Source organism: Anomaloglossus baeobatrachus, chromosome 2 (genome assembly GCF_048569485.1).
Source record: "Anomaloglossus baeobatrachus isolate aAnoBae1 chromosome 2, aAnoBae1.hap1, whole genome shotgun sequence".
Classification (NCBI taxonomy): domain Eukaryota; kingdom Metazoa; phylum Chordata; class Amphibia; order Anura; family Aromobatidae; genus Anomaloglossus; species Anomaloglossus baeobatrachus.
In genome coordinates, this window is record NC_134354.1 from 89,482,288 (window position 1) to 89,498,944 (window position 16,657).

At 42.9% G+C, this 16,657-nt stretch overlaps 1 protein-coding gene across 1 annotated transcript in view; it reads left to right on the top strand.

The window, feature by feature from the left end:
- Window positions 1–480: 480 nt before the first annotated feature.
- The window catches only part of ADGRG7 (adhesion G protein-coupled receptor G7), an 86,847-nt gene continuing 70,670 nt past the window's right edge, over window positions 481–16,657 (top strand). The window contains exons 1-6 of the mRNA XM_075333108.1: window positions 481–592; window positions 9,131–9,247; window positions 10,894–11,010; window positions 11,209–11,318; window positions 13,307–13,462; window positions 14,634–14,728. Coding sequence (XP_075189223.1) covers window positions 481–592; window positions 9,131–9,247; window positions 10,894–11,010; window positions 11,209–11,318; window positions 13,307–13,462; window positions 14,634–14,728 — 707 coding nt within the window. The remainder of the gene's footprint in view (window positions 593–9,130; window positions 9,248–10,893; window positions 11,011–11,208; window positions 11,319–13,306; window positions 13,463–14,633; window positions 14,729–16,657) is intronic.

Below are 16,657 nucleotides of genomic sequence, written 5' to 3' on the forward strand. Positions count from 1 at the left end.
GGACGTCTCATGCACAATCTTCATAGATTGTGCAGGGGACGCAGGTCGCATGCATTTACGCTGCAGTGCAATACGAGCGTAAATGCATGAAATTCGGCAACATGCACACATGCCCTTAGAGTATTTAAAGTTGTTTTCAATGTGGATTTTGGAGCTGATCTGCTTTGAAGTTCTCTTTAAAGAACGTGTGAACCCAGGATATTGGCTGCTGTTTATCTGAATCCTTAGCTTGTTACTCGATACTAAATTAGTGAGATCATAGAGGAAGTATAATATGTGGCATAATTGTAGAATTCATGTCCCACCTCCCTGCACTATGTGGACCAGATTGTACGCCATCGACCTCTAGAAATCTGTAGTTTGTTTATGGTTATTACATTTTCAACAGATTAGAAATCTAAGTGGATTGAACATTACCCGGCAGTGCAAGAAACTCACAAAGGGCATATTTATCTGTGCAGATTGTGTCACTTCTCCGCTATGCCGTGCATGTACCGGTGTTTGTGCACTGTACTTAAGATCGTAGGCTGTGCGGGTATTGCCGCTGGTGTGTCATTCCTCACTTGGTATCTGATACGTGAGTTCTATGAAGGTATGTATGGCAGACATTCAGTCCTATCCATTTTATGCAATTTAATTGATACAATCCAAACAGATAAGTAATCTTTATTTCTATATTTAATAACATTAAGTTCTTTCCAGCAACTTCAAATACTTTTGAAAAGATCTTTAATTACTGGATATGTTTCTAAAATGTTATATTATCTTGACAAAATGTGAACATTGGCCAAAATTCTATTTATAGGAAACGTTACCATTATACACTTGCATATATCGCTCCCTGCATTTTCTGTATGAACAAGTCACAGTCCAAATGATTGACCAATGACACGGAAAGTTACTCCCAAATATACAATCTATGGAAGAAGCTGTGTGTAAAAAAACAGAATAGGAATTTCAGCTTTATTTACAAGATGGCTATTGTCTGGTTGGGTGCAGACACCCTCTCTCTTGCTGAGGATATGGAGGTCGTTTCCCTTATTCACCAGAGCTTGCTAGTCTGTTGAAGTTTGCTACAGAGAAAAAACAGGCGGAAAGACCCCCTTCTCCTATCTGTTAACGTCTTGATCACGTACTCTTAGCATTTGTAGCGTGTATGTGTAGTGGTCACGTGTATCAAGGGACGGACTCAGACTGAGACTGGAGTCACTCTTGCATGTGACTTGTGAGGATCGCAACGCCAGTACTGGCTGGCGGCTCTCCTGAGAAGGATGTGTCAGCGTCATAGAAATATATGAAGCTGACATGTTCCTCTCAGGAGAGCCGGCGGCCGATCCGGGCGATGCAATGCAACCCTCGCACAAGTCACATGAAATTGATCTGACATTCAGCCCTGGCATTTGAAAGCAAACAGGCCCTTGCAGCCTTTACATCCTTCACCAGATTGAGGTCTCTATCACTAATTTTATGCTACCTGAAGGAAATAAACAAGACCAATATTTTCAATAAATCCGTGATATAACATTTAATAATGGTGCTGCAATAATAATATTGCAATACAACAGACAAATACCCCCAGATGATAACAATGCATTACCAAGATACAGTGCGTGAAACAAGTATTGAAAACGTCATCAATTTTCTAAGTATACAGTGTGTCCACCCATATCCTGTCCACCGCCATTATCTTGAGAATGGCGGCAGCTATAGGCATAGAAGTAGTGTCTAGGTATAGTAAAGTAGCCATGCGCTTTGCAATGAAACCACCTATAGCGCCACCTGATGGAAAACAATGGAGTAAGCATTTTATCTCAAACAGAACGAGATAGAGAGATGTCGATTCGTATTGAATTAATGATGCCCTACAATTTTTTAATTCACTTTTTTTCTCTATCTCGGTTTGTTTTCGAGATAAAATTGTTAACTCCATTGTTTTCCACCAGGTGGCGCTATAGGTGGTTTCATTGTGTAGCGCATGGCTACTTTATTATACCTAGACACCACTTCTATGCCTATAGCTGTCGCCGTTCTCAAGTTAATGGCGGTGGACAGGATATGGGTGGACACACTGTATTTCTAAGGCTGGAATCACACTTGTGCGTGTAAAATCGGTCCGATTCTCATGCTAGAAAGTCGGACGATTTTAGTTCACTTTTCATCAGTGTGCTGTCAGTGTGCAATCAGGTTTTACCCTCAGCAGCTGCTACTCATGTAATGTTATGTACAGAAGCATTTACATTGTTCTCTACTACATGCGTGAAATGTATTAAGAATAACGCATGTCACTAGGATTGTGTATGTGCCGTCCGTGTGACATCCGTATTTTTTCACGCACCCATAGACTTGCATTGGACTGACTCGTGCAAGAAACTGACCAAAACGCAGCATGCTGCGATTTTTTTTCTCAGTCCGATTTGGACTGAGAAAAAAATAGCAGATGGGAGCTGCATCATTGATTAACATGGGTCCGAGTGCAATGCGAGATTTTCTCGCATTGCACTCGTACAAGTTAATCGCAAATGTGAAGCCGGCCTAAAGGTGAGATTGAAATTAATTTCTCACCAGATTTTGGTAACAACCTATCCAGTCCACACAGGCAAGGAAATTAAACCATAGATATCAATAAATTTAGTGATCTGTAGTAAAGAGAATTGACGCGGTGAAAAAGGATTGAATACACTTAGGCTATGTGCCCACGCTGCGGAAAATGCGCGGATTTACCAGAAATCTGCAGCACAGATACTCCCCAGCCATTTCTATGGCATTTGGGAAATGCTGTGCCCACGCTGCGGATTTTTCCGCAGCGGAAATCGTGCGGATTTTCGTGCGGAAAAATCTGCAGCATGTCAATTATTGTTGCGGATTTCTTTGCAGGGTCCCATATACTTACCTGCCTTGATAGAGACCCGAGTCACTTCTCCGTCCGGTGTACAGCAGCGCGATGGATACAGGTACAGGAAGGAAGAGGTGGGCGGGGCCTGCACGAGCTCCAGTCATGTGACAGCCGGAGCTAGTTCAGGCCCGCCCACCTCCAGCACAGTGAACCAGACGCTCCCTGAAAGTGACCCGGCCACCGGAAAGCGAGGTGCTGCGTGATGGAGGTAAGTATGAGCACCCCGATCACTGCAGCACTTGTTCTGCATTGAGGATGCAGTGCCGAAGCCATGGTACTGTATCCTCAATGCAGAATAACCACAGCATATCCGCAAGACATTCCGCTGTGCATCCGCAGCATTGAAACAGAGAAAGTTCTGTTGCGGATTTCTGGGAGCACCTGCAGAATGTCTTGCGGATATATTCGCAGGACAATGTTCCCGTGGGCACATAGCCTAAAGGGTACTTTACATGCTGCGACATCGCTAGCGATCTCATTAGCGATGTGAAATTCTAGATCGCAAGTGCGATCTTTCGGGATCGCACATAGGTCATTTTACGCATGTGCGATCTCGAAAGATCGCACTTGCGATCTAGAATTTCACATCGCTGACGAGATCGCTAGCGATGTCGCAGCATGTAAAGTACCCTTTAGACAATCATTTAACCCATTGATGCCAAAGCATGTTTTCACCTTCCTGACAATTCTGACCAGCGTCACTGTATGAGGTAACAAACTTTGGAACGTTTCAATGGATCCCAGTGATTCTTTTTTCGTGACACATCGTGCTTCATGTTAGTGTTAAATTTAGGTTGAAATTTTTTATGTTTATTTGTGAAAATATTGTAGCTTTAGGGTAAAAATTGAAAAGGTAGTAATTTTCCTCCAGGTGGAACACAGCATTCTATAAAGGTCACCATTTGAATTTTGGAGCTCAAAATTGGCTGGAAACTCTCCACAAGTGGCCCCATTTTGGAATCTACACAAATCAAGGAAATTATCTAGCTGCATGGTGAGCATCATGAACCTTCAGGTGCTTCACAGAATTTTATAATGTTGAGAGCCGTGAAAAAAAAAAATCTTTTTTCCCACAAAAACGTTTTTTTGGTCCCAAGTTTTTAATTTTCACAAGGGTAACAGGAGGAAATAGGCTATCCAATTTTGTTTGTGCAATTTATCCTGAGTACGCCGATACCATATATGTGATCAAAAACTACTGTTTGGGCGCACGACAGGGCTCTGAATGCAAAATTGGCAGAAATTGATAGCGGACACCATGGAAACCCCCTACAAGTGACCTCATTTTACAAACTACACCCCTGAAAGAATTTTTTTAGTGGTGTGGTGAGCAGCTTAAACCCACAGGTGCTTTATAGAATTTTTTAATGTTGAGCCATAAAAATGAAATAATACGTGTTTCCAACAAACATGTTGATTTTACCCGCAAATTTTTAATTTTCAAAAAAGTAACAGAAGAAAATGGGCTATACATTTTTTTTGTGCAATTTCTAGTGCATACACCGATACCCCATACGTGGTTGAAAATTACTTTTCTTTGCGCCTGGCAGGGTTCAGAAGGGAAAGAGCTCTATTTGAATCTTGGAGGGCCATTTTGACTTGAATAGATTGCAAAACAGCAGAAATCCTCCAAGTAACCCCATTTTGTAAACTACTCCTTTCAAGAAATTCATCTTGGGGTGTAGTGAGCATTTTTCACCCTGAGGCGATTCACAGAATTGTAGCACATTGGGCTGAGTAAATGAAAATTTTCTATTTTTTCCAATACAATGCTGCTTTTGCCCCAAGTTTTTAATTTTTAAAAAGGTAAAAGAGAAAACAATTTGTTACACAATTTCTCCTGAGTTCGCCAATACCCCAGATGTTTTGGAAAACTACTTTTGAGGCAAAGTGCAAAGCTCTGAAGAAGAGAATGAGTGCCATATTGTGGTGTAGATTTTTCTGAAATGGTTTGAGGGTGCATTTGAAAAGGAGGCCCCAATAAGTAACCCCATTTTACAAACTACACCACTTAATTAATTTATCTTTGGGTGCAGTGAGCATGTTGATACCACATGTGCCTCACAGAACTTTATACATTTGGGTGATGAAAAATAATAATTACATTTTTACCACTAAAATGTTTTTAGCCCCAAGATTTTTGTGCAGTGTCTTCTGAGTATACCAATACATTACATATAATCGGGAACTACTGTTAAGGTGCAGTGGAAGGCTGAGAAGGGAAGGAGCTCCATATTGAAGTGCAGATTTTGCTGTTAGGCTGTGTGCACATGATCAGGGTTCACAGCGTTTTGGATGCAGCACATTTTCGCTGAGTACAAAATGCTATGTTGTACTGTACAAACATAGTGGATGAGATTTATAGAAATCCCCTGCCCACTGTACTTGTTTTTCCCACAGCGTAAACTGACCTGCGGTGCGGCTTCCTGAGCCACAAGCATGTCAGTTCTTTGCTGCAGAGATGCAAGTCTTCTCAGCAGGGAGAACACAGCGAGAGACCACAACTGCCCAAGCCCGGATTGTGGACACAAGCAGTTGCGGTCTCTTGCGGAGGAGACACGTGGCCCCATAGTTCAGGACCCGCTGCACCAAGGACCTCGTGAGCAGATACCCTTATGGTTTGCGGTTGCAAAGTCATAATGAAAGAGCCCTTGAGGTGCCAGAACAGCAGAACCCCCATGACTGACCTAATTCTGGTGCGCCGACTCCAATCATTGAAAGAAACTGCTTCACTTTAACTTGAGTTCTTGCGCACCATGGGATGTTTAGTACTATTTGTTACTCAATCGAGCACCCGAAAGCTTGACCAAGTAATGAGCCATGCAGGCTCATCCATCATTAGTTTTTAATTATATTATTTAATAAAGAGTATATTTTTTATTGATTTATAACCTTGCACATTTCTACATACGGTAGGTATTCTTGAAGCTATTGGTGCATTTTGGCCCCTATATGTATATACAGTTAGGTCCAGAAATATTTGGACAGTGACACAATTTTCGCGAGTTGGGCTCTGCATGCCACCACATTGGATTTGAAATGAAACCTCTACAACAGAATTCAAGTGCAGATTGTAACGTTTAATTTGAAGGTTTGAACAAAAATATCTGATAGAAATTGTAGGAATTGTACACATTTCTTTACAAACACTCCACATTTTAGGAGGTCAAAAGTAATTGGACAAATAAACCAAACCCAAACAAAATATTTTTATTTTCAATATTTTGTTGCGAATCCTTTGGAGGCAATCACTGCCTTAAGTCTGGAACCCATGGACATCACCAAACGCTGGGTTTCCTCCTTCTTAATGCTTTGCCAGGCCTTTACAGCCGCAGCCTTCAGGTCTTGCTTGTTTCTGGGTCTTTCCGTCTTAAGTCTGGATTTGAGCAAGTGAAATGCATGTTCAATTAGGTTAAGATCTGGTGATTGACTTGGCCATTGCAGAATGTTCCACTTTTTTGCACTCATGAACTCCTGGGTAGCTTTGGCTGTATGCTTGGGGTCTTTGTCCATCTGTACTATGAAGCGCCATCCGATCAACTTTGCAGCATTTGGCTGAATCTGGGCTGAAAGTATATCCCGGTACACTTCAGAATTCATCCGTCTACTCTTGTCTGCTGTTATGTCATCAATAAACACAAGTGACCCAGTGCCATTAAAAGCCATGCATGCCCATGCCATCACGTTGCCTCCACCATGTTTTACAGAGGATGTGGTGTGCCTTGGATCATGTGCCGTTCCCTTTCTTCTCCAAACTTTTTTCTTCCCATCATTCTGGTACAGGTTGATCTTTGTCTCATCTGTCCATAGAATACTTTTCCAGAACTGAGCTGGCTTCATGAGGTGTTTTTCAGCAAATTTAGCTCTGGCCTGTCTATTTTTGGAATTGATGAATGGTTTGCACCTAGATGTGAACCCTTTGTATTTACTTTCATGGAGTCTTCTCTTTACAGTTGACTTAGAGACAGATACACCTACTTCACTGAGAGTGTTCTGGACTTCAGTTGATGTTGTGAATGGGTTCTTCTTCACCAAAGAAAGTATGCGGCGATCATCCACCACTGTTGTCATCCATGCACGCCCAGGCCTTCTTGAGTTCCCAAGCTCACCAGTCAATTCCTTTTTTCTCAGAATGTACCTGACTGTTGATTTTGCTACTCCAAGCATGTCTGCTATCTCTCTGATGGATTTTTTTTTTTTCAGCCTCAGGATGTTCTGCTTCACCTCAATTGAGAGTTCCTTAGACCGCATGTTGTCTGGTCACAGCAACAGCTTCCAAATGCAAAACCACACACCTGTAATCAACCCCAGACCTTTTAACTACTTCATTGATTACAGGTTAACGAGGGAGACGCCTTCAGAGTTAATTGCAGCCCTTAGAGTCCCTTGTCCAATTACTTTTGGTCCCTTGAAAAAGAGGAGGCTATGCATTACAGAGCTATGATTCCTAAACCCTTTCTCCGATTTGGATGTGAAAACTCTCATATTGCAGCTGGGAGTGTGCACTTTCAGCCCATATTATATATATAATTGTATTTCTGAACATGTTTTTGTAAACAGCTAAAATAACAAAACTTGTGTCACTGTCCAAATATTTCTGGACCTAACTGTATAGCTCCTCATCATGTAGGTTTTAATATGTTTCTAAAGGCCGCTTTACACGCTGCGACATCGCTAGCATCGGCTAGCGATGTCGCGTGCGACAGCACCCGCCCCCGTCGGTGGCACGATATGTGGTGATTGCTGCCGTAGCAAACATTATCGCTACGGCAGCGTCACACGCACATACCTGCTCTGCGACGTCGCTGTGACCGACGAACCGCCTCTTTTCTAAGGGGCGCGGTTTGTTCAGTGTCACAGCGATGTCACAGCAGCGTCACTGAACCGTCGCCCAATAGAAAAGGAGGGGAGGAGATGAGCGGCCGGAACATGCCGCCCACCTCCTTCCTTCCTCCTTTTCCGGTGGACGGAGGTAAGGAGATGTTTGTCATTCCAGCGGTGTCACACATAGCAATGTATGCTGCCGCAGGAATGACAAACAACATTGTTACTGCAGCAGCAACGATAATTGGCAAGAGGGGGGCATGTCACCGATGAGCGATTTTGAACGTTTTTGGGACAATTCAAAATCGCTCACAGGTGTCACACACAATGACATCGCTAAAGCGGACGGATGTGCGTCACAAATTCCGTAACCCCAACGAGATCGCTTTAGCGATCTCGTAGCGTGTATAGCCACCTTAAAAGCCGCTTTACACGCTGCGACATCGCTCAAGCGATCTTGTTTGGGGTCACTTCTGACACACATCTGGCCGCTTTAGCGATGTCGTTGCATGTGACACCTATGAGCGATTTTGAATCGTCGCAAAAATGTTCAAAATCGCTCATCGGTGACATGCCCCCCTATTCTCAATTATCGCTGCTGCAGCTAGTGATGTAGTTCCTCGTTGCTGTGGCAGCACACATCGCTATGTGTGACACCGCAGGAGCGAGAAACCTCACCTTACCTGCGCCCGCCGGCAATGAGGAAGGAAGCAGGTGGGCGGGATGTTACGTCCCGCTCATCTCCACCCCTCCGCTTCTATTGGGCGGCGGTTCAGTGACGCTGGTGTGACATCGCTGTGACGCTAAACGAGCTACCCCCTTAGAAAGGAGGCGGTTCGCCGGCCACAGCGACGTCGGTAGGCAGGTAAGTAGTGTGATGGGTCCATGCGATTTTGTGCGCCACAGGCAGCAATTTGCCCGTGTCGCACAACCGATGGGGCGGGTACGCATGCTAGCGATATCGGTCACGATATCGCAGTGTGTAAAGCGGCCTTTAGTCTTGTCAAAACCCCTATCTATGAGCATTAGTTCATTCCACAAACAATATGGTAACCTGCTTACTATGGAACAGACCACATCACACAGATAATGAAGGGGCATTGACTATAGAGTTTAGTGAAGAAAATTACTCAATATTGTGTATTACATTTGCTGCTGCGAAGTGCAAAGCTGTAAATACATTTACTGTATATCAGAAAAAAAATATTCTAACATGCTGTGTATATCTGATGTGTAAAAGGGTGAACCTGCAATGCTTTTTGATGATGAGAGATGTTGGCCAGTATGCTACCCAGATATTTCAATTACATTTAATACCTATATGTAATGCTTTCAAATTTCTTTTAGAGTACATGACCAAACCCATGCCTTTAGCAACTGTACTAAATGATCATTATTTTCATATTTTGTTAGCACCGAAACCACCAACTCCTCCTCCTCCATGTATATTGGAATGTCAAAATGGTGGCATCTGCAAAATCAACCGCTGCCGTTGCCCAGATAAATACACAGGGGAGCTTTGCACGATAGGTAATTTTTATAATGTATTGATAACAAATGTCAGCTTAAAGGGATTGTCCATTTCTGAAACCCTTCTCAATCCCTGTTTGACGCAGTAAAATAACACTTATACTCACTTCTTCTGTTCCAGTGGTGTTGGCACTGCCTCTCCCAATGTCATGCAATCCCAGTGGCTAATCAGCACTGGCTTCACTCTCTTCTCCTATAGACATCATTTACATCCGGAGGAAGTGAGACAGCAGTACCACTCACGCGTCTTCTGGATGTGTCTGATTTGTCTGAAGGAAGGGAGAGTGAAGCCAGCATTGATTGGTCATAGGGATCATGTGAATAGCGTGTTATGTTATGTGATCCCTGGGGGAAGCAGTGCCAACACCGCTGGAACAGCGCTGGCACCATAGGTGATTATATGTGTTGTTATTTTACACTGGGGAAACATTGGATGCCTTACTGAAGTCACGTATACCTTGGACATAATAGTACATCCCAGAAAAAATATGAGCCAACAGTGTGGTGCTGCAGCTAAAGAGGCCAACAAAATTTTGGGATGTATCAAGACAAGCATTAAATGTAGATCAAGAGAGGTAATTATTCCCCTATACTCTGCCCTGGTCAGACCCCACCTGGAATACTGTGTACAGTTCTTGGTGCCCCAATTCAAGAAAGACATCGATATATTGGAGCAAGTCCAGAGAAGAGCAACCAAGATGGTAGAAGGTCTAGAAACCATGTCATATGAAGAACGGCTAAAAGAACTAGGGATGTTTAGTTTGCCAAAGAGAAGGCTGAGAAGAGACTTAATAGCGGTCTACAAATATCTGAAAGGTAGTCACAGTGCAGAGTGAACCACCCTATTCTCATTTGCACAAAGAAGTACAAGAAGCAATGGGAGGAAACTTAAAGGAAGGAGATTCAGATTAGACATTAGGAAAAACTTTCTGACAGTGAGGGCAGTCAGAGGATGGAACAGGCTACCATGGGAGGTGGTGAGCTCAACATCAATGGTAATCTTCAAACGGAAGCTGAATAAACATATAGCTGGTATGATTTTGGAAAACCTGCACTTGCATGGAGATGGATCCAATGGCCCTTGAGATACCTTCCAATTCTACTATTCTATGATAGGGATTGAGAAGGCGATGTCTGAGTAGTGGACATCCACTTCAAAGGGTTGTCACATAAACAGAATAAGCGAAAAATGTTTGATCGCTGGGACTCAACTGGTGGGACTCATACAGATCATGAGAACAGGGTCTCAAAGTCCCATGTCTGAACGAAGCAGTAATGAGCATGTGTGGTCACTTGCTTTATCCACTGTTTATAAGATGATTCTTCACACATGCTCAGTACCATTCCATTCACACAAGATCCTGCACATAGGTGATATATGTTGCATACGGGACAATATCTTTTTTTACTCTTCCCGATGTAAGAGCAGGATATTATATTTTAATAATTTAAATTACTGTTGGGTATTTCACGTTCATTTTAAATAATACATAATAAAATAAATATTTTAAGAATGCCAGTGGATAAGATGGAAGAAGGGAGACATATTTCATTCCATTTGGACAATTATATATTCCATCATTCCAAAGTCCAAACCCTGTTATTATTGTTCTGCTAAATTTATTATTTCCATCTTTATGTTATAGAAAACTTTTGTAGAGGCTTCCAGAGCTGCCAGAACCAAGAATGCTTTACTTTTGGAGATATCCTGATTGGCATGTATGGATACTCAACAGAGATCTGCAATGCCACTGACGTGAATGGTAGGTACTGAAACTGGTATTTGAAAACTCTATTTTGTCCACGTTGTAAAACCTGTTATTTAATGGCGTAATGCTGAAAATCAATAAAGACATACGTACAGATTATGTTTGTACTATTGAACTGTACTAATACATTGCCTCAGTATACCAACCATTAGGCAGAATAATATAATGTATTTTTTCCCCTTATTTTCACAGCTAACACCCCCAGGGCAACCGTTCAGTGTAGGAATGAAGGTGGGAAACCAGTTCGAGGAGAACCTATACTTCAAAATTGCAATGTGAATCTTGAAACCTTAGCAAATAAGGTAATATGCTGTTATTTTCATGTTTATATTATTCCCTTAATTGTATTAAATAATGTTACTACTATATTTATATTGTTGAATGGAAGCTCCAATGTCCCTGATATGCTCCATGATGGATATAACCGTCATGGGGCATTAAGGAGTTGGAAAGAATCTGACTTATATATGTGCAGTGCACGGTAACAAGTACATCGGGCATGGGTCTGAAAACTAGTGTCATCGGTGCTGGCCATTTCCAGTATCTTGCATTCTGAGGCAGTCGGGGGGCACTTAGTAAAGAATGTGTGAGAGTGATGCCAGGAATTACTGTTCCCTTGTGGCTGGAAGGTCAATGGCGCACCCCATGGTGGAAATGTACTGAGGGATAGGAGAGGCAGCAGTGATGTAAATAGTAATAACTTTAAATTTCAGAGCAGTAGATGGTAGTACACAATCTTGTCCATCACATGTCTATGATTTGCAATGGTACATTTGTTGTGGCAGAATGGCAGCAGTTAGGTAATAAGTGTGTCAGCGCACATGAGTGATTATTTTCCCAGCCCTAATGGGACAGAGAAAACAATCGCAGCATGCTGTGATTGTAATGCGAGACTCTTTCTCTCGCACCCATTCAAGTGTATGGGGCGAGAGAAAAATCACACTGCACTCGCAGTACATCGGTGTACCGCGAGTGCAGGGCGAGAATGGCAATAGCCGGCAACGGAGGAGAGAGGGAGATAAATCCCTCCCTCCCCTCCTCAGAGCTGGCCGCCCCCTGCAGCTGAGGTCCACTCGCCTAGTCGGACCTCAGTCGCAGGGACACTAGCATAACACTCGGCTCTGCTGGACTGCCAGCGTGAGCAGAGTGTCATGCGAGGGGATCGCTTAACGGGAAAAAACATGGAGTACAATGCCTGCTGCTTTAGCCATCTTGTGGGTTTGCTGCTCCTTGCTGCTCAACAGATAGTGTCTGGAGATTTAACCTATTATCTACCAATGTCCTTTTTTTGGGACGCCTAATATATTGCTTCTAGCAACTAAGATTTTATAATTAGGTCCAATTTTTTATGTTGTTTTTGTAAAAAGAATGTTTGCAAAACAGGAAATCATGTTGTTGTCATTTTTAATTGAATATTCTTCCACCCAGAGAGCTTTCAAAACACCTATTTTAAAGGTTTTTTTCAAAATTTGGCAAATTATGTTTCTGATTTATTAGGACCCAAAGCATTAAAAATCTGTCATTTAATAAAAAAAAATTGAAAATTGCTAATTTGGCAAGTAATGGGTTAATAAGCTGCACTCCTCCCCTCTTCCTAGAACTTAATTATTTTAAGAGGTTGTCCATTACTTTAACATTGATGGCCTATTCTTAGGATAGGTAATCAATGCCTAATCAGCCGGTGCCAGACCCCTGCAGATTAGCTGTCTTTGGTGACGGTGGACGTAAATGCTCAGTTCCGGAGCTGCCCTGTCTTCTGATAGTGGCCGCGGCCGGGTACTTCACACCCCCCTATTGATTTGAATGGGAGGCGGATGTACAGTACCAGGCCTTGTCCACTATCAGAAGACGGGTCAGCTCTGGAACGAAGTATTTGTGACCACCTTTTGCCTCTGCTGACACTGAGAGCAGCTGATTGGCAAGGGCCCGGGGTGTCAGACCCCGGCCGATCAGACATTAATTACTTATTCTAAGGATAGTAGGCCATGAATGTTAAAGTAGTGGACAATACCTTTAACTACCTACTGCCCTGACCTCCTTGGTGTATGTACCTTCTTCCTCTGGATGAGGGTAACTTCTAAACTTTTTTACTCCTTGACAAAACGCCATTTTTGCTAGGTCATCTCTGGAGCCCTTTCACAGAATTACTGTTTTTTTGGGACCTAAAACCTACAGGATCAGTGTACGTGTGACTACTTATATAGCTTGAGAGCGTGTTTAAACTTCAGAATTGATGAGTTTTGATGAATTGATTTCACCTCTGTGCTAATTTACTGCTTTCTTCTCTTAGACTGACATTGGCCCAGACAATGCAGGAGAAGTTGCGGCTACCACACAGATCCTCACCTCAGAACCGGCAAATCTAAAATCACAGGACATTTCAAATGCAATAAAGATTGTAAACAAAATACTGAATGATTCCTCAATTGCTTCTGAAGAGCAAGAAGTAAGTACATTATTTTCTAAAATAAGTTCATGTGTTTATAATTAGGTGCTGTATATAAGGGACCATTTGTGGTGAAGTTTGCTTTTCGGTTCCTGTGCACCTGGTTTATAAGTCCCTAATTGTATGTGTTTTTCATGGGAGTTTGCTGTTTACCCCTTTTCAAGCCACAAGACTCTAGTTGGTATACGGACCTTGCCGAATGTGACAAAATAGGTTGACCAGAGTCCAATGTAAAAAGTTGAACACATCTTTACTGGAATTTCTTGAATATAACTGTAGGAGATGATAGCACGCTCATTTTTCTGGTACATCTCTTCTGTGTGATGTAACGTAGTACAGGGCGAGGTACTCGGGTCTTACACCCTGCAAAGTTACATGAAAATGGGGGTACTAGTTAGGTGTGGGTGTCTTTGTAGTGATTTTTACTGGTGGTTGCCATGGAATACGATAGGATGTGTAGAGGTAGATAAATGGGAATTGATGAGCGTTACTTATGGATGACATTTTTACCACCCAAAAGCTGTCATAGAAAAAATGGGCAAGAGTGAAATTGCTGTAGCACTGGGTCAGTGGCATAAATTGAAGCTCTTGGGTCTCAATGCAAAATCTCCAACTGCCCACCCAAATATTGCTAATTTTTATTATTAATAGTCTTTTTATTTAGGCCTTTGGGGCCTAAAATTGCCTAATGGGCCACTACCTATTATTATTATTATTATTATTATTAATAATAATTATCTCCTGTGAGAAGAAAGGACTGAGTGTTGAAATTCAGCATTCCTGTTCTTCTTCCCCTCCATCGTCTGCTGTTAGGGGAGAGTCTGGTCATCTTAGATGTTGCGGGGACCCATGAGTTCAGCCACCTTTCATGTAGCATCTATGATGAGCACCTTTATTGTTGAGCTTTTGAAGACTGGCAGCAGGTTTTTATAGAAGAACTCCTGTGTGATTTAGGGCAATTTATGGTGAATAGTCCTGTGACAGAGAACATCTTATGTTTTCTGAACCGTAGTTTAATATGACTAATACTTCATTATAATATGGTTACACATTACAACTGGCTAAAGGTTAGCCTTACACACCTTCCTTTGTGAACATATTAAAATGTCTTACTTTATCAAAGGCTGCACAATATAAGATGCATTTTTATGACCATATTGCTTTCTCTCAGCAGGTGGTGGTTTCTGCAGTTACGACTGTAAGCCAGATTCTAAGCGCTGAACCTGATAAATTTAGCAATGAAATTGTAGAAAAAGAAGCAGAAAGGTAATTGATATGCATTTAATTTTTGAGATAATTATTTTTCAAAATGAACTAGTTTTCAAAGAATTATAATTTATTAGGCCACGTGCACACGTTCAGTATTTGGTGACTGTTTACCTCAGTATTTGCAGCCAAAACCAAGAGTGGAACAATCAGAGGAAAAGTATAATAGAAACACGGGCACCACTTCTGTATTTCTTACCCACTCCTGGTTTTAGCTACAAATACTGAGGTAAAAAACTCACCAAATACTCAACGTGTTTATGTGGCTTTATAGTTCTCATATTGGGAACATCCCTTTGTAAGATAACTGGATCATCAGGGAAAATGGCCTCCTTTATTCTACCTTTTATAGCTTAAAGAGAACCTGTCACCAGGTCAATTGGGGCCAGTTCATGATCATATTTCATTCCTGCTATTCTAGCGATATTAGCCTCCAGCAGCCCCAAACCATGATGCTCCCACCACCATGCTTGATTATATGAGCAAGGATGGTTGACCTTAGGGAGATCAACATCCACCACTGCGGAGACACCATCACGTGTTTCTCAACGCAGTGATTCTAGAGCAATGCCCCCTGGGAAATATTCAAATCAAGAAGGCCTGCGGAGACACCATCACATGTTTCTCAACGCTGGCAGGAAACTAGCCAGGTCTTTCACCGGGAAGGAACAACCACGGGAAGGGCAGTCTCCAGTCAAGGAGACCACCTATGCCAAACATGGTATCCATCCACAGACAGCCGTTTCGGGGTATTTGCCCCTCATCAGTGTGGAGTAGGAATCTGGCTAGTGGGACATTGCCTAGTAAAAGACTATGTGAGCAAGGATGGTTGACCTTAGGGAGATCAACATCCACCACTGCGGAGACACCATCACGTGTTTCTCAACGCAGTGATTCTAGAGCAATGCCCCCTGGGAAATATTCAAATCAAGAAGGCCTGCGGAGACACCATCACATGTTTCTCAACGCTGGCAGGAAACTAGCCAGGTCTTTCACCGGGAAGGAACAACCACGGGAAGGGCAGTCTCCAGTCAAGGAGACCACCTATGCCAAACATGGTATCCATCCACAGACAGCCGTTTCGGGGTATTTGCCCCTCATCAGTGTGGAGTAGGAATCTGGCTAGTGGGACATTGCCTAGTAAAAGACTATGTGAGCAAGGATGGTTGACCTTAGGGAGATCAACATCCACCACTGCGGAGACACCATCACGTGTTTCTCAACGCAGTGATTCTAGAGCAATGCCCCCTGGGAAATATTCAAATCAAGAAGGCCTGCGGAGACACCATCACATGTTTCTCAACGCTGGCAGGAAACTAGCCAGGTCTTTCACCGGGAAGGAACAACCACGGGAAGGGCAGTCTCCAGTCAAGGAGACCACCTATGCCAAACATGGTATCCATCCACAGACAGCCGTTTCGGGGTATTTGCCCCTCATCAGTGTGGAGTAGGAATCTGGCTAGTGGGACATTGCCTAGTAAAAGACTATGTGAGCAAGGATGGTTGACCTTAGGGAGATCAACATCCACCACTGCGGAGACACCATCACGTGTTTCTCAACGCAGTGATTCTAGAGCTTGATTATAGGCAGGACACATTTGTCTTTGTACTCCTCACACATGCCAACACCATCTGAGCCAAATAAGTTGATCTTTGTGTCATCAGTCCACAGGACATATTTCCAGTAATTCATGTCCTTAAAAGGTGCTTTACACGCTGCGACATCGCTAGCGATGTCGCGAGCGATAGCACCCGCCCATGTCGTTCGTGCGACATGTGGTGATCACTGCCGTAGCGAACAATATCACTATGGCAGCGTCACACGCTAATACCTGCTGAACGACGTTGCTGTTGCTGCCGAACAATCCCTCCTTCAAGGGGGAGGTGCGTTCAGCGTCACAGCGACGTCACAAAACGGCCGCCCTAAAG